General features: G+C 50.7%; 1 protein-coding gene across 3 annotated transcripts in view; it reads left to right on the top strand.

Annotated features, from left to right (window-relative positions):
- The window catches only part of ADCK1 (aarF domain containing kinase 1), an 81,456-nt gene extending 76,429 nt beyond the window's left edge, over nt 1-5,027 (top strand). The window contains exons 9-10 of one of the 3 annotated variants that reach the window (XM_026849675.1): nt 2,041-2,234; nt 3,634-5,027. In XM_026849675.1, the coding sequence (XP_026705476.1) occupies nt 2,041-2,234; nt 3,634-3,805 (366 nt within the window). In that variant the 3' untranslated portion in view covers nt 3,806-5,027. The remainder of the gene's footprint in view (nt 1-2,040; nt 2,235-3,633) is intronic. The other 2 variants (XM_026849674.1, XM_026849676.1) reach the window with 2 other exon arrangements.
- The last annotated feature ends 13,213 nt before the right edge of the window (nt 5,028-18,240 follow it).

The following is an 18,240-nucleotide window of genomic DNA, read 5'->3' as shown; positions in this document are numbered from 1 at the left end:
ATCCATGAGGTAAGTCTGAGCAAGTTAGGGCAAAAAAAGTCTAGAAGAGTGCAGTTCAAGAAGGGTTGTTACAGTGATTATCAAATCTGTTAAAGACTGCTGCAAACTGGACAAGAAGTAATGGGTTTAAATTCAGCGAAGGAGATTGGGTAATGACAAGGCCAGTGAAACGCTGGTGTGGATGGTCTGGGGAGTCTGAGTCCCATCACTGGAGAATTTTAGGAGCAGGCTAGGCAAATGTGTGAGGATTGCCATCGGTCAGGTTGTTCCTGGCTTCAGCCAACCCCAGGCAGCTGACCGCTCAGGGTGGCTGCTAACCTCATCTCATCTGATTTTATTATAGTGTTTTGCTGCATCCTGCAGCAGCCTCAGCAACTGCAGCCAAGGGGCTTTTCTCAGGTCCTGTGGCATAGCTTATTTTTTCCTCTGTGCATAGGCTTCGCCCTTGACATAAAATGACAGTTCTGATGACAGATCATGTGGTTGTTTTGTGATGTGGACAAGCACTGGAGCTAAAAATAAATAGAAAAGAAATAGAAAACCTATGTGTGGAAAATAAAGTAGTCTCTGCAGTGATGCTGGCTAGGATAAGGGATAAGAGATAATCAGGGAGGAATTTTCTGCCAACAAGTAATGGAACAAAACATTTAACATTTAGGAGAACTAAGTGTCTTGATGATGAAGCTTTGTGTATTTGGTCAGTGGCAGAGGCAGGAGGACACAAAGATATATTTGTAAACAGCAAAGCAACCATGGTGGTGTGAGCTGTATACATCTCTGACCATCACAACCAGCACACTCGATTTGTGCAGGTCTGTTCCTTTATAATAAGTCTGATGTTCACAAAGAGTGAGTGTGAGATCCCATATCGTGAAATATAGGCTGGCCAGCCCTCATTCCAGAGGAGAGAAGGTGTCCTTTCCCTTTCCCACAAAGGAGCCTTCCTCCTATAAGAAGTAATTTACTGCCTCTACATATGTCTGCTGGATTCTGGACATTTCAGATGTTCCAGGAACTTTTATTTGGATTTGCTGATTCATGTCATGGCCTCTGTAGAAAAAGGTAGGGACACAGTATGTGTATGGGATCAGCTCCACACCATGCAGTGCTATATTTACTGTGATGCTGGGGGAACTCTCAGATCTAAAAAGAGACAGAAGAGTGGGGGCTGGCTGTCTTGCATGCTATTGGTGGCTCATGTTTGGAGAGGAGCCCGTCTTCAGTAGCTCAGGCTGTAGTCCATCAGTTATCACTGGGATCTTACTGTGACAGTGTATTTGTTGGAAGCTGGGAAGCCAAGGAACATGAAGGATCACCCTGTGTCTGCCTTGGTCTTACACTCCTTCCTTCCTTAAGCATCTGCTACTGGCTGCTGCTAGACAGGATATGGGGTCTAGATAGACCCTTAATCTGACAGATGACCATTTTTGATCTTTTGGGTTAGCATGACACTTAACTGCATAAACCCTTCTTACCTCTGCTGAGTTGTGTGGAGGACAGAGGATTAAACTAGGCCTTGAAAACAGCTTCATTAGTGTAGCATAAAGCCATCAGTTGCATGGACAGCAAGACAAGGAGCAACCTGGTTGTTCTTGCAGCATGCCTCAACCTTCCTGAGCAGTCCTCTGCTACCTGCAGCTTTCCCAGATTTGGGGCTGGTGAGGTGAGACTCAGTCAGAAGGCTGCAAGGGTAGTGAGACACGGTTGCTGCGAGCTGCCTGGGGCCAAGAACTGACATAGTGGTGCATGCCCTGTTCTCTTGAGGGTCTACTAGTCCTGCCAGTGAGGGGACGGGGCTTTATCTCACTGAGGGGCAGGTGGGATATGGCAGGACTGATCTGTGACTGTGCTGTGAGTCCTTGGGACAGCCAGGTGTCTGCAGGAAAGTAGGACAAAGAGTTCTTTATCTTCTGGCCTAGAGTCATGGTGTGGAAAAACACCATCTCCTCCTGCCAAATCTCAGCTGCATCTGGACCTGGGTTTCCCATGTACTCTCAGCTTCTCTTTTCTTTCTCCCTGACATGACCCGGCTGGCCGCAGGATGTGGAGATCCGGTCCAACGCTGCTGCTTACCTACCCCAGATCACCCAGCTTCTCAACAATGTCCCTCGCCAGATGCTGCTGCTTCTGAAGACCAATGACTTGTTAAGGGGGATTGAGTCAGCCCTGCACACACGGGCCAGTGCCAGCTCTTTCCTCAACATGTCTCGCTGCTGCATCAGAGCCGTTTCCATGTGAGACTCTTCTCCAGACACCAGGGGCCAGACATGAAGCATCAGGGCCTATCTATCTGTCCCCGGGGGCCAGGATTTGGGGGGATCCCAGAACCAGCAAGCCAGCCAGGTCCAGTCACACAGTAGCTGAGTAAGGCAAGCAGGACAGACCCTGAGATGGTGGTCAGGTCCCATCAAAAGTCCAGCTCAAAAGTCAGACTAAAAAGTCAATCTGTAGATCAGGTCTGGTGGTTTTCAGGCAGGTCCATGGTGACAAGACAAGGTCCAGGTCAAGGGGCTTCAAGTAGGGCATGAGATGGGGACCATTACTGCTCCAGTGTAGCTCAGGCAGGGACTGGTGGTGCAGGCCTGAGATTAACTGGAGCTTCTGGGCCTCTGAGCAGAGGATTGGGGGAGCTCTCAGGCTAGTCAGGGCTGTTAAGGCTTATTAGAGCCCCCACTCAGGACCCTGACAAGGCCTAACTTGACCTCTTGACCTCTTACTCTTAGCTCTAGACCTCTTCCCCTCACTAGCACATCTGCTGTGGTCCTACCCCTGCTCAGTCACACATCTCAGCCTCTGTGCTGTTCTCACGCCCATCAGTCTCTCCAGAGGACAGGTCTGTCACCCTGGGGCTGGGGACAGGGATGGAGTTGGAAGCCTTAGGGTAAGGGTTTAGGATTTGGTCCCTCCAGATTAGGGGAAGGGGCTTCCTGCCCATTACAGATGTCACCACTGGGAAGTATTTGTGGGTAGAAAAGATCTGCAAGTTCACTGCTGTCAGTTTCTGCAGCCTGATTGAGGGTCCCGGGCTGACTGTGAAGATCAGGCTGATGTTTAAAAGCCAGGAACAGGAGTCATGCAAGTGATTTCCATTTGTGAGTCTTATGAGTCAATGCACTTCTGCCTTCAGTTTCCTCCTCCATGAGAAGAAATAACAGTTATTTCTCTGGCTGATGAGGGACCTGTGAAGCCCAGTTAACCTCTGCCTCTGAAGAAGGGTGGAGAATTACTTTTACTGGAATCAGTGTGTCAGGATTGCTGGACTCTTAGAAGTGTGCTACCAGGAAAGGCTGTAGGAGTGTGGACCTGTCCCTTTTAGCTGATGTGAAGCTGGGCATAGAAGTAGAGGGTGCCATGGCCCGAGGCCACTACATGCAGTGGGGAGAGAACTGGGCTCACAAGGGAGCAGGCTGTGTCTTCTGCCAGTTTTGTGCTAGGAAGGCAGCCCCAGCTCCTCAGGAACATTACTTGGGGAAAATCCCTACTGCCAGGGGTCCCCACTGCTGGTGGTTCTACAGATGTGGGACATTCCCTTCCCCTGGGTGGAGGGTCAGCTGTACCGAAGATATGGGACAGGACTCCTTCCCACCTGTCAGCATCGTGCTGGATCTAATGCAGCTGTTTCTCTCATTCTAGGTACCAGAGGAGCAGGAGCCATTCACTTTATAGAAGAGCCCAGATCTCACTCACAGAAGCCCTGAGCCTGTGGCAGATCAACTTGTATGAACTCTTCCTGTGGCTGAAGGGGTCCCAGCTGGGGAACTGGGTCACTGCTCTCCTGAGCTGGATGCACCATTCCACATACTGACATGAACTGGTGGGAGAGGCCTGACTGCTCCCTCTGTCCCTTCTCTCCACAGCACATTTGCCTTTCTGACTGTTTCTGTCTATTCTGTGGGCTATTCTGGGGTTTTCTTCCAAGTTATATCTGCACTCACTGTCCTTGCTTGTTACAGCATTAGCTTTCTCTGTGGCACTGAGAGCTGGAGTCAGTACCGGAGCTCTGCTGTTTCATGGTATAGGAAAAAGAGGTGCAGGTTTCCATGTGTCTGGAAGGGCAGGGTACTTTTATTCCCCATCTGATCAGGGGACATTCCACTCAGATTCCAGTGGGACTGTGCTGGAAGCAAAAGCCTCTCCTTGGCTCACTCTTAAACAATCTTACAGAATTTAAGAGAATTCCAACTCTGCCTAGAATGCCCCAAAACATTTCTCAGACCCTCAGAGAGAGGTTAGTAAGTCTGTTTAAAATCCAATAGAGTTTATATAAGTTTTTGCAGTCTCCTTAGTCTGATTTCTGTTCAGGTGTGCAGATAGTTTCTCAGAGGAGTTGAGACCTTGTAGAGAGCTGGCAATAAGCTTTCCTCTCCCAGCACCAGGGAAAGGGGACTGTAATGGTGAGAGTGGTGGACTGGGAGTTGGGCTTTTTGAGGTTCACCTCCAGTCCAGTCAGCAAGTGCCTCTGTGTTTTTGGACTTCTTGGCCTGTTTCCTTGCAGGTGAAATGGATGAAGGGGACAGTGGTTCTGCCTCTTTACCAAAATTCAGGCAAGGCAGGGGGAATGACAACTCAGTGCTCTGAAACTGCTGGTAATGTAATGTGTTCTGTACAGTACTGCCACACAGCAAAATAAATGTGTTGTATCGAAGACCTTTGTGGGAGGGATGCTTGCCTGTGCACTCAGGGTGACATTTGGACCTCTAACCTCAGTCCTGTTTCCACTTCTCCACTGAGTGAGTGATGTCAGGCAGTGCTGTTAACTCCTTGCAAGCCAAATGAAACCTCTTCCTAAGAGGTTTGTTCCACATGAGTCCTCTTGTGCTGCATCAGATGTGTGTTGGCATACGATGGAGAAGCAGGTGTCATTCTGCTGGGAAGACACACTACTCTTTGCCACCTGGATCCACGCTGAGCCTGCTTCCTCCTTTCCTGTGGGAGCCTGCTGCAGCGCATGTGTGAGATGTCACCATCCCCGTGCCACTCACTGAACATTTCACCTAATCCCTGCCTGTGATGTTTCACTGCTTCTGCCTCAGGTGAAAACCTTGGTGGTGCAAGTGACAGGTCTGATGGCTCTGACTCTACAGCTCTGTCCACCCAGAGGCCTCCATTATGTGAAACATATTTGGGATCCTGGGAGATATCCTTGCTGCTTGTGAGGATTCCTGTAGCCAGGAAGGGTGGATGGAGGTGACTGCTCATATCGTTTCAGCTTTCTTACAAACTGTCTTGGTGAAAGGGGACACGAAGGACAGGATGGGAATGTCTTTCTACTGCCATCAAGCTTGCTAAGCTGAGGGTCATTACTCAGGCAGCAGGCTGTGCCCAAGAGCAAGCTAGGAGAAGACCATTCACTTCCAGTTTGCATGCGGTTTCCCAGCTTGCATGGGTGTGAGACTCCACCTTTCAGGGAGTCTGTTTGCATGGGAAGGGAAGCAGGGGGCAGAGTGTGAGTGAGTGTCAGTGCCTGAGGGACCAGTTCTCTTGCTGGCTGTGTGGGAGAGGGAAGGGATGTAATCCAGAAAAGGTACCTGACTGCAGGTGTGCTTGGGCGTGATGAGTTAGTGACTGTGGATGTGTGGCTTATAACAGTGACTGTGTACATGTGCAAGAGTGTAGGCACAGCTGCCTGGCTCAGGACTGTACAGAAGTGGTGTATTTATTGTGGTGTATTTTATATATAATTGGCAGAGTTCTGGATGGGGAATTACTGAACCTGGGTTTTTGGTCTCCTGTGCAGTCAATCTCCTGACCCTGGCATTAATTCTCCGAGCCCTTCCTACTATGGGGACAGCAGCATGAGTGGATGCTCTCCCATGTTTGCTAAAAGCAAAAAAAAGAAACCCCGGTAAGACTGATTGTCCTCACAGAGGTTGTCTTCAACCTGTGCAATGACAAGATCAGAGATTCCCCTGACTTCTGGGTTGTGTGATGGTGTCATGGTGGTAACCACGGTGATAAAACTCCTGAGTTGACAAGGAGTCATAGGGGCCCTGGAGTATTGATCCTGCAGCCTGTACATGAGTAGTCTTTGCTCATGTGAGCAGTCTGGATGAATCAGTGCCTTGCTTAGGCAGTTACAGATTGTAGGCTGGCCAGTGTGGGTGGTCCTGTCTTCTCATGAGCAGAGCTCCTTTCATAAAATTGGCCTGGTGCACCCAGTAAAGTCCAGGAGACCCTCTGGCAATGTTCACTGCACATCATTGTCTTGTAGCTGCTCCTGTAAATGACTGCCTATCTATGTCTGAATATACTGACCAGAGCACTGTTTGGGTCTCACTAATATCTGTGTGTGAAAGCTCATCACACAGTGGGATCCTGATTGTATCCCTCGTTTCCAGAGGATCCTGTGTTGTGGAGAGGCTCCCTGCAGCTGGCATTTGCATTGACTGCCAAGCCCCTAGCCCACTCTTGGCCATGCCTGCTCTTTCACCTCTCCAAAATCCCACCATGAGACTGTTAGTCCTCCTGCCTAGGGAAGGTTCTGGCTCTAAAAGTGGTAGGGAACCAGGAGCCCCTCAGACTGTTGGCTTTGGCAGCATGCAGCAGGCAGAGCATGGAGTGTATTTGGAAAAACTTTGTCTATCATCATTAGTCTTTGCCAGGAGGCTGCGTGCTTCAGTGTTAGCAGTGGGACTCCTCCATCAGTTGTGCTCAGCTTTCACCCTTCCCACAGTCAATCAATGAGGTTTTGCCTGAGGAAAGAACAAGCAAACACCTGAAGTCTCACCCTCTAACATTTCTGCCTTGTCTTTTTGCTGAAAGCTCTCAAAGGGTTGAAAGGGTTCTGAAAAGACACTTTCTCATCCCAATTTGTGGTTGTCAAACATGGGTAACCTGGATCAGCTCTGTGCACTTGGCCTCTCCTTCTAACCTGCATTTATTGGTGTTTTCACCACCAGCAAGCACAGCCTCTGCTGCTCCGTTTCCAGGCGGCACATGGGCTGCTGTCTGCCTGGCTTCATCTGTGAGCAAACAGAAGTTTGGTGCAGGCATTAAACATTGGCCCTGCAGCAGACTCATGAGCCCACTGACTCTTTCTTGGGACTGACAAGTGGTGTGTAAAAGCTGGGGTCAGAGGTGCAAAACTGATGGGCAACTTTCAGCTGCTCTAATAAGAAATTCTACATTGTAGTCTCATAGCATCTCCCATCCTAAAGGTTCTCAGTGCTCTCAGAAGTGTTGGGGAGCCAGCAGTCATTTCATCCAGCATTTAAATGTACTGTCATTAGGTTGGCTGGAGGTGGAAAATGGGGCAGTCAGGGTAAACAATGTTGCCAAGCAAAACTGCAAGAATTTAGGGTATGAAGTGGACATGCTTTTTGATATCCAGCTGAAGAAAAATCTAGAGAGCATTAGTCCAGGTTAAACACCAGAGTCTTTACCTAGCACATCCAGTGAACTTTAGTGGTGACAAGTGGGTGGTATATAGATTTGCAGATCAAGGCTGCATGGTGCCCTCTGCCATCTCACAGGGACGTATGACCCTCATGCAGTTGCAGTACAGAAGCTTTCCAGATGAATCACTCCCTGCTTCCCATAGCAAATGAACCGTGACCAGCATGCAGCCTGGCCAGTGCCAAAGTCATTCTCCTCACAAATGACTCCCCTAGGGTCGCCGGGGCTACCTTCCACTGCCTTGCTTGGCAGGGCTCTTCCCCCACCACTGCTGCATATCTCTGTGTCCTCCTGGCACCATTGTCCCCCACCTGTACCTGTACTGAGTCCAAAGAGGTGTGGGCAGGCTGCAGGGTCCTGGAGTGTGCAAGGAGCTGTCACACATGGTGGGTTGTGCCAGGACACTGGGCATTCAGATGGGAGCAGAGAGTCTGGAGGGTGCAGCCCTCGGGGAATCCAGTACCTTCCTCCTTCATCCCCTGACAACTGGATGGGTAGAAAGGGGAGAGGGAGCAGACATTTCTCCTTGGCTCTTCTCTAGTAGTAAGAGGTTTGGGCTGGCTCCTGCTCCTGCAGCCCGAGCTCTGGCCATCCCCATCTCACCCAGGGGATGTGCTTGTCCTGGGTGATGGCGAGAAGTCTGTATTAAGGCTTTCAAATGGCACAGAGCAAACAGTGCTGAGGTAAGGGGAGAGTGCAGGCTGAGGCCATGCTCTGTGCTGAGAGGGAGAGTTTGCTGGTGCTGCTGAGCTGGGAGGTAGGAAGGATACTTCAGAGTCTCTTAGCCCTTGGGGTAAATCCAGGTCTATTTGGGGCTGCTGATCCTCTGACAACTAGAATAGAGGTAACAAGGTGGAGTAGGGAAGGAGCAACTGGAGCCTGTGAGTTTGCTTATCACCTCCCTCTTAATGTCTGCAGCAAAGCGGTGGAAGGGCTGCTCTCTGTTCTGCACCAAAGAGCCATCTCCCACCTGCTACCTGCAGGGTTAGCAGGTCTCGGTTCCTGTAGGAGCAGAGCAGCCCCCCAGGAATCCTGCTGTCCCCCTGCTGCCCCCACTTCGGGCTCCTGGGCCACACACCTCTGCAGCTTTGCACCTTGGATAAGGCTGTAGCAGTGCTAGAGGCCAGGACCTCCAAAGCTCCCCGGGGGGAGTGCCCTGGCTGGGAGGTGTCAGCAGCTGATGTCTCTGGGGGCAGGCTTCTGCCACCACTCCATGATCACTGCCTCATGCTATGCTGTGTAGAATGAGTCTGTAAGGCCCAAAGGCTTTCTGCTCCTTCCCATTGCCAGTCTTCGTGTGTGCTGGCCCTGGGGGGTGGTTGCCATCCTACCCCTGTTGTTTGCTAGAGACTCGGCCTCAGCTGCTTTGCTGCAGTGGGGCGATAGTCGGTGGTTAGCAGAGGCGTTGGTGCACTCGCCAGGCAGCAAACTGCTCTTTGAAGAGCAGCAGAGTATGTGTGTGATTTTGTGTGTTCACAGCAAAAAATTTTTGCTATTGAGGGCTTGAGGTTTGGGGACGGGAGGGGTGGAGGGTTGCAGAAAGGAAAGGGTAAGGATAGGGTGGGGTGTCCCCTACCTTTCAGGAGTAAATACCAAAACTCAGCATGGCTCTAAATGGACTTGTGATCATTAAATGCTTCTAGACTGCACTCTCTGCTTTTTGTTTCAGAGGTTGCCTAGACACTGTGGCAGGTGAGTTGCTGTCTCTGGCATGATGAAGTGCTCCCCATTCCTCCTGCCACCCCATGTACCAGTGCAGTATCTGCTGAGGTGCAGCGGTCTCTGTGAGGCGCTCCAGAGCCTTTTTAGGGCTGTCTCCTGTGACTGTTTTCCCTCCCTCCCCAGGTGGGACTTGTAGGCTTTTCTTAGTTGTTGTTCCAGCTAGTGAGCCAGCAGCTGTCACTCTGCTGAGGATGACAGGGTGGCGGCTGCAAGGCTCCGGTTGGGAGGCAGCCTGAGTCCCCATTCCACCAGGCCACTGAGCTGCCTGCAGGGTGGGGTCATCCTCCTTCCTCCAGCAGTTGCTCAAGTGCTGTGCAGGACTGTAAAAGAGCTGGACAGTGAAAGATTGACATTTGTAATTAATTATCCTTTTGACAAAAAATATCCTGTCCAAGCATCATACAGGTGATAGTGATGTCCCTTAACATCTTACTCCACGAGGTATCACTAGGACCTTTTAGCTGAAAAGACAATCTATTAGTGGAGTACCAATCCTGCTGAAAAGGAGCAGGAAGGGGTTACAGAAGACCCTAAGTAACCATGAGCTTGCAGTGGAAACCATGACCTGGCCTGCATCAGGAGGAATGTGTCTGTACTCCTCTACTTGGTGCTGCTGAGTCCACTCCTGAAACAGTGCCCTCTTTTGGTTTTCTTAGTTGAAGAAGGATGTTGAAAAACTGGATTGGATCTGGTGGAGGGCACATGGCATGGTCAGGACTTACTGCCTATAGCCTTCGAGGGAGATGGGCTTGTTTCCTCTGGCAATGAAGAAACAAAAGGATGAGCTGATAATGGCCGGTGACTCTTTGAAAGGGAGTTAGAGAGGCAAGAGAGCCAAACTCCTTCTGGCAGTGCCAGATGACTTAGCAGGGGCTGGTGGACACAAGTTGCAGCTTGGATAGTTAGACTGGGCACAGGGATGAACTTTTTCATCAGGAGGGTGGTGCAGAGCTGGGACATGTCACCCAGAGAGGGTCTCCATCCCAGGAGCCTTCAAGGACCTGGGCAGCCAAAGCATGGCTCAGCTGGTCTGTTGGTGAGAGTCTCCCTGGGGGCAGGAGGGCAGAGAGGGACAGATGCCCCACAGCCCCTTCCAGGCAGCCTGCCTGTGAAGCCATACAACCATGGCATGGGGTAGGTAGGGGGCTGGCTCACACCCCTGGTGAGTCAGTGCTGTGGGATGAGGTTGGGTTTGGGTTTTACCCTTCCCAGCTCTCCCTCTGTGTCAGTGTCTGTGCTCAGATGAGATAACATCCCTGCCCAGGGCTCATCTTTGCTCTGAAGCCCAGGCCAGAGCTTAGCGGCTGTTTACATTTGGTTCAGTTGCTGATCTGGGGCTGTGAGCCTGCCTGTCCCAGCAAATGCCAGCCTGGGTAACTCCCCTTGCAATTTTAATCAGCCATCTGCCTTTCAGGTCCTTCTTGGACAAAATCTGCATGTCATGGTGCCTTCCTGAGAAGAGGCAGTGTGTGCCTTTCCAGGGTCCTGCTGTGGCTATCACAGGCTTTAAATCAGGAATAAATTTTATTCCGTGTAATGGTAATCAGGCCTCATAGAGACAGTACTGAGCTTTTCCCTGTGTGAGGGCATTCAGCACACAGGGCAGCGGAAGCTACACCCAGCAGAGAGATCTTCTCCATGTCAACTTGGAAAGCTGTGGCAGCTTCTCGGCAGGGTAGTGATCTGTGTCTGTCCCCTGCAGGGATCCCTGCTGTGCGTTCACCCACAGCTGTGCCTGAGGGAGCCCTGGGCAGGAGGTGGCGTGTGCTTACCTGTGTCCCTCATGGTGATCCTGTGCAGCTCCAGGTGATCTTGTCAAAGGGTAATGGCCTTTCTGGGTTGTCTTGTGTGACCCAGAGAGAATCGTTCCATTTGCCACTCCAGATCAGCCACGGTGCCAGGTCACTGGCTGCTCTTTGCACATCGTCCTCCTTGATCTGCTTGCTGTAACCCATGTGATTTCTGGTGGTCTGATAAAAACTGTTCACCCAGACTGCAGGTGCAGCGTGGAGTAGGGAGGAGCTTTGGCATTCTACTATTTTATTTTATTTTACTCTTTCTTAATTTTCATTTGATTCAGATTATTTTTTGCTGAGGATACTTTTCCCTACTCTGATACTCTTCCTGTAACTGGTGCACTGTGAAGAAGGGAACAAGACTTAGGTCTGATCTAGCAGGATGTGTCTGCATGTAAAATGCACATTAGCTGCTCGTGGTTTGCAGGCCTGCAGCTCCGGACTCAGCGTGGATGTAAGTGAGCAGGCAAGGGTCTCTGCAGGGTGGCTGCCCCATCATCCCCTGCTCTCATCTCAGCTCACAGTCTAACAATGCCTCTAACTTTATTGAAGTAAAGACTGAAGAGATTACTAAATGGTAGCTAATAAACACAGCAACATGCATGAAGCCTGGTAATATCATATTGCCCTTAAAGAAAATATGAAAAATAGTAATCATGGCCATTCTTATTACTATCTCGTACTTCACCATGGCTAAACTATCCATCATGCTGATAAGGCTGAAAGGAAAACTTGGCAATATAAGATGCATATATCACAGGGCAGCCAGTCCTGCAGCTGCCTGTCCTGCACCCAGTCTGTGCTGGGACTGCGGTTGCTCCTCTGCAACCATCAGATGGGACCATCAGGTAAGTTGGAGCAGGGTGAGCCCGTTGGTGTAGCTACCGGGAGCAGAAGGTCAGAGTGGAAATAGCTCTTTTGCAACAGCTGGTGTGCACACCTGAACAATGAGGTAATATGGGCTGGGGAATTACTTTGGGATATCAGTGCACCTAAACCACATTTGTGTGAGCTGGATTCAGCCCTGGATGAAGACAGAAGAAAACAGCTTGATGTGGTGTGGGAAATCAGCTAAAAGTGTGTTACCACTTCTAACTTTGCACAGCAGGCTGAACAGTCAGTTTTATAGGAGAAGAGTCTCGCCCTGGGGAAATTATACTTGATTGTTCCAGTTGTGTGCCCAGAGGATGAGTTACTGAAGCCAGGGAACAGGATGGAGACCTGTGCAGGTTGTGCAAGATCACCCTCACAGCCCTTGCTAGCCCTGCAGTTTGCTCTTCAGTTGTTATCCTGCCTGGGTTATGTGGTTTGTGCAACTTTATTTTGGAGACTGCTCCATGGCCTTACTCTTGGGAGCTCCATCCCAGGTCTTCTTCCCATGGTTTCCTTTGGTTGATGCATTTGCACTCTGCCAAGCAGTGGCTGGACAAGAGATGGACCCTGGAGGAACCTCCATGGGAGGGTATGGGGCTGCAAAGCTGCTTGTGTGCTCCTGCACCATGTGCCTTGTCCCTGACAGCACCTGAATTTTGCTAAGGGAGCAGGTGCTCCTGTGGCCCTTCTATTGGAGACTCCTGCCAAGGCTGAGCTGTGGAGTCCCACCCCAGTGACATGGGTGGCTCTGGGTGCACTGTGTAAGCTCTTTCTGCAGCCTGTCTTCTGCTGGGAGTGGGGAAGGATTATTTACTTGCCGTATTGTGCTACAAGGGGAAAAAATCATGACCACCCCATGTAGCAATCAGCTGGCAGAGCACAGCCCTGGTGTTGTTATTGGCAGTTACCACCTTCACATGCTTAGGGACCTGCAGACATCAGAGCATGGCTGCTGAAACATGGCACTGGCAGGCCACAGAGTGCCGCATGAAGAGTGCCCCTGGGGTTTAGCTCAGCCTTGTCATGCTGGCACCATAGCAGGGACGGTCTGCCTGCAGGCCCCTCTGGGCTAGGTCACTCTCTAGGCAGCCCTGTGCAAGCATGTGCTGCAGCAGTGGCAGCTGAGCAGAGCCCACAAAATGACTCTCCACCTCTTTCCCTTTCCTGTCTCTCTCCTTCCAGGCTGGGCTCCTGTGCTGCCCTGCCACAGCTGCAGCCAGCCCCATGCATGCTCTTGGGGGAGGCTTTAGGAGGAGATGGGGCACCTCCTGGGAGAGAGGTGGTTTGGACTGCAGTGGCACACGTTGATCAAACACAAGCTAAATGTAAAGAAAGGCCTTGGGAATGGCCCAAAGCCAACTGCTGTATTGCGGTGCCCCTCAGATGGCAGCACAATGGTGCTGTGTGATGCTAGGCTCATCCCCAGTTTACACCAGGGTGGTGGCCGACCCAGGGCATAGCTAGGGCACAAGGCTCAGTCAGGAGCACAGTGTGACTGAGCTGCCGTCTGACCTCTGAACTGGGGCACAGGGATAGTGGGGAAGGGGGACAGGGAGAGGGGCTTGCCAGGCTGCTCAGCTCTGGAAATCAGCAACACCATTATCTCCAGGGCTGCTAGTCATGAAAACTAACTGTACACAAGTGCTAAACAGAGCTATCCCTGGACAGCTCAGGCCAAGTTGTTTGCTTACACTCCTCAGCCCTCACAGGTCCCTACATCCCCCTTTCTTGTCTTGCTTCCATTCTTATAAGCTTCCAGCAGGCCAGTGGAGCTGAGGCTGCAAGAGACATGGGGACCCCACTGCCATCTGCGCAGCCCCAGGCCTGTCACAGGTACCTGCTGGGACAGGGAGCACTGTGACCTGCCAGAGCTGGCCCCACAGGGGTAGGTCCCATCAGCTGCCATCAGCCAGCTCAGGCCATGCCTTTCTCCCCCATAGAGCAGGTTTTTGGCACTGGCTGCCCTGCCGGGGACACCCAGCCTGTACCCCTCAGGCAACGACAAAGGCAATTACCTTGCCGCCGCAAGCACAAGTGAGCCCTGCCAAGCTCCCCCGGCCAGCCGCCGAGACACTTACCTGAAATTAGCTGCGGCCAGCACATCACAGAGGTGAACACGGTTGTGATTATGAATGCACTTCTTGTTTGTCTTTTCAGTGCCGAAATCCTGTCAGAGAGGAGAAGCGATAATAACATGCTATTAAGTTCTTTCTGGATAATGTAATTCAGGAGTCAGGAGGCAGTTTGGTCATTTATGCCTTTGAAAAGCTCAGAATAATTTTCAGTGTCATTATCTTCCATTTTAAAGAGCTTGTTTCAAACATCAATACCGAGTGCCCCTCTCCTCACCACCTCCCCCTTGCTTGTGTGGTTTTGTCCCACCTTTTGTTCCAGTTTTCTCTGAATTTTCAGGGATTAGGGGTTTGTTTCTAGTCATTCATACACCCTGAAACACACACTGCACCCAGCCCTTTTTTGCTTCCTTCCTCTTTTTATAGTGGGTTTAGGAACTCACTGTTATTTTATTCAGTATCTCTTAAGTTATAGCTGGTGAAACAGCCCCTTGTCAGGCTGTAAAGCGCTGCTTAGGCTGCGGCGGGAGGAGCGTGGATGTGTCCTGGATTTGGGTCTGCAGGGAAGGAGCAGGGCTGGGGTGTTCGTACAAGTGTGTGTGTCCCCCCAGGGCCAGGTGGGGAGAGCGGTCTTGAAAGCTTAGCTGCCTTCAGGAATGGGGGCTGCATGTGGACACTGCGCATGCTGGAGATTTCGGTTCCATTGCAATGTTCTGAGAGTGAGCTGTGCCGCCCAGGCCATGGTGCAGGCGTGGGGCTGGGGAGCCCATGCAGCACGGCCACCGCTGCTCCGGACCACTGCTCCCTCCATATCTCTGGGCACGGCTGCAGCTGATGTGGAGCTTGATGCATCATTATGTTCTTTGCTCATGCTTTTGTTAAGTGTGTGCTTCAGTGTAAGCAGTTAATGGATATTTTTGCCCTGAAATAGCCCCCAGGATAGGGAGCAGAGAGGCTCCTTAGCAGATGCAACTTCAACAGCAGCTTACACTGCAGGCGTGAAAACAGACAGATGTCTCTGAGTGAATGCAGCAAAAATTATTTTCCAGAACTGGGGCAGGAAAACAATCCGGCTCCTCTCCTGCATGCACAGCGCACAGCTGAAGAGGAGAATTTTATTCATTAAGTTAATTGGCAATGATCCCTGAAATGTCAGCTTTGGCCTTAAGTTTGTTTCTAGGGTTGGAAAGCATCCTGGCCCTTCTGTTTTTAGAAGAGGAAGGTATGTGGCTCCTTCCATTTTTTATGTGCTGGCACTGCCAATGTTTCAGTGCAAAAGGGATAATGCCCTTCCATTTGCCGCCTTCTCCCTTCAGAGAGGGAAATGGGCTCTCCCAATCAGAGTGCAGAAAATCCCCAGGGAGCAGGCAAGAGTTGCATCCATCATTAAGCATGGTTCATATTTGGCAGCTTCTGAAGAAACTGTTGGGCACTCACATGCCAGCAAAGTCAGCGTTGGAGTCAGGCTATGACCTGGCATGAGCTTATTTGTGGAGAAGGTGTGGGAAGACTTGCACGGAGAGCAGGCTCATTGGCCTCACTCTGCTGAGAGGATGCAGAAGGATTAGTGGCACAGTGTGGCTTCATTATGAAGCTGGCCCAGCATCATCAGCATAGAGGATACAGTCTCCTTGGGACAGGTATAAAGAGGGATGAGGATGCTCTTTCCTTCGTGAGAGATGGAGAGGCCTTTTAAATACTTTTGGCAGTCCCGGACATTAATGCACAGTTCAGTGCTGGCTAGTGATGCCAGGAAGGGAATCCACATGATAGCAGGCCAGGTGCAACAGATGCATCTGCTCCCAGACAGTCGTGCCCTCTCTTTGCGCAGAGGCCAGGGGAACAGAGACCTGCTGCTGATCCAACCACGGCTGGCTGTGCCTGCCTCTGTTGCCTGCTGACTCCCTGCTCTGTGTCCAGCTGCAAGTGCCCTTCTGAGTGTGGAGGACAATTAAATGTGTTTCCTGTGGCTTGGAATATTTGCATGGTTTCTTCCATGAAGTTTTCTGGTGCTTGGTATTTTAGCTCACAGTGCAATCTCTCCTGCACTGGGGATGCTCAGAGAGTCTTTTCTCCTCTGTCCACCTGCCTATTTTCATTAAAACTAAAGGACTTTCATTATCTCTGGGATCTCTATGCCTCTCTCTTGGTTGAAACTGGAGGAGTATTTGAATAAATGCCTGTCAGTAGGGAACTGGTGGAGGGTCAAACAGTCCAGTCCCTCCTGTCAGGGCAGCTTGATGGCATAAGTTGTCTGCCCTTAAAAAAAATTACTAACAAGGGAAACATAAAGGAAAGAAAGGATAGTGAAAAACAGAAGAAACAGGACTTCTTCAATGGCTTGTTATATCAGCCAGATCTCCATCCACTCCACCAGCAGCCTGGCCATCTTAGCCCCATTCCCAGCAAGGAGCCTGCACCTCACTATTCGGCCTCTCTTCTCGCACATTTGTCCCACGGTTTCAAGGCCTGATTTTTCCCCAGTTTCTGCTGTGCTGACAGCCCATGTGCAGTCACCTTGCGGCACAGCTGGCCAGTGTTAGGGGCATGGCAAACGGGGCACAGGGTGGGACCGCCGACTGGCACAGGACACACAGTTTCCCTTCGGTCTGTGCTTTAGCCATGAGGCAGACGTTGCCCCATCTCAGCTTCATGAAGCTGCTAGGGCCATGCCTGGCTGCCCAGAGCAGGCTGCATCCTATATCCACATGCTGAGTCATTTCCCTCTTGCTTTCTTGCAGGCCTCTGCTTTCAAAACTCACTCTTCAGTGATGTTTCTTTCACTCTGGGTTTGCCTCTCCAAGACATGTTGGCAGCCTGAAGGAGGCCTGGTTGTGATTTGGGCCATATCATAAAAATGTCAGTGTTGCTTATTGATGGTCCTTGTTGCAGAGGGATGTTGAGTGCATTTTAGATCACTCTGAAGATCAATAGATTGGTCTTTAATAGTGGTGTAACTCGGACCTCAGCTCAGCCCAGATGGGTGGCTGGGATGGACACAGTAGCTGGGCTGGAGGCATTTTGGCAGGGCTGTGTGGAGAGCCAGGTCTGTAGCGGCATCACTGGGTCGTGAGGTGCCATCCCACGCTTCATGGGAGAATGGCCTGGGCTCTGTGTGCAGAAGGGCTGTTAGCAGGGCAAAGGAGATGCTTTCCTCACCACAGGCTGAAGCTCGTCAGCCAGTCTGCAGGAGCACGAGCTCTGGCAAGGAGCTCCAGCAGCACTGCAAGAACAGGGCTTAAGGCACCCTGTGTGCTCATGGCATGTGGGGTCAGCATGGGCATGATGTTTGGAACCAGATCACTTTCTTACTTGCTTCAGATAATAACACTCTTTTGAGTCCATAAGTCATCTGAAAACCCTACCTGGCTCTTGGTAAGGAGAGTTCCCCCTTCTGATTTCAAAAGAGGTCTCTGCAGTGTGAAGGGAGGCAAGATGTCTTCTGGTGTCTAATTCATTCCAGGGCTCTTTTTCTGGCCATAGCCTGAGATTTGAGGCTGTGGAGCTGCTCGTGTGAGCATGCATGTGTGTGCTCATGTCGGTGTGTGCCCGTGATGGCTGGTACACTAAACTGTAGCCCGTGCTTATTTTGATCCCGGTGCACTGCATTCTCCATGTTCCACCAGCTGTGCAGCCAGAGAGACCTTCCAGCTCAAGTGCCAGAGGACTGCGTCAGACCCTTGGGTGGCAGCTGGCCATTTGGTTGATGGATTATCCACTCTGACCATGAGACAGTAATCTTCAGAGGAACAGACCCAGAGAATGTGGCAGAGTTAATTGCTTTGAGCATGGACAGAGGTTGGAGAGGGAGATGGTGGGCAACTCTCAGAGAGAGTAACATGGGTAGGAGGGGAAGAAGCAGCAAAAGAGAAAATAAAAGCATAGAGCAAAAAAGTCAAGGGCTCTTGCTTAGTTAGGAGGGACAGAAGTGGAGTGGATGTTTTACAGCAGGATGGGACTCAGCCTCTACCAGCTTTCTCATTTTATCATTTTCTCACATGTTCAGTGGAAAACTGCTGCGCATGATCTCTCCACAGTGGGACAATGCAGCCTCTGCCCAGAAATATGTGCCACATGGTTACAAATGGGAGAGCAGAGAGTGCTGTTTAATCTCTGTCCCCTTTGTCTCTATTATGATGGCAGTGAGAAGTGCTCAAGCAGGTATTTTATGCCTTACAGATTCAAAAAAACAGACTCTGCTGGAGACTACTTAGAAGCAGGAGACTTACTAAGGCAGCTCTGTGTTACTACAGTATTCACAGAAAGATGTTTTTGAACTCCACACTACAGTAGCCATTCTAGGCTTCACACCAGACCCACTGCCTGTTGGGCAGAGGGTTTTTTCACTTTTCTGTACATCTTCAATTGGGCCAATGAGTATG

This window comes from Athene cunicularia, assembly GCF_003259725.1.
Source record: "Athene cunicularia isolate RWA chromosome 5 unlocalized genomic scaffold, athCun1 chr5_part1, whole genome shotgun sequence".
In the NCBI taxonomy this organism is placed as follows: Eukaryota; Metazoa; Chordata; class Aves; order Strigiformes; family Strigidae; genus Athene; species Athene cunicularia.
This window is presented reverse-complemented; position numbering and strand designations above follow the sequence as displayed.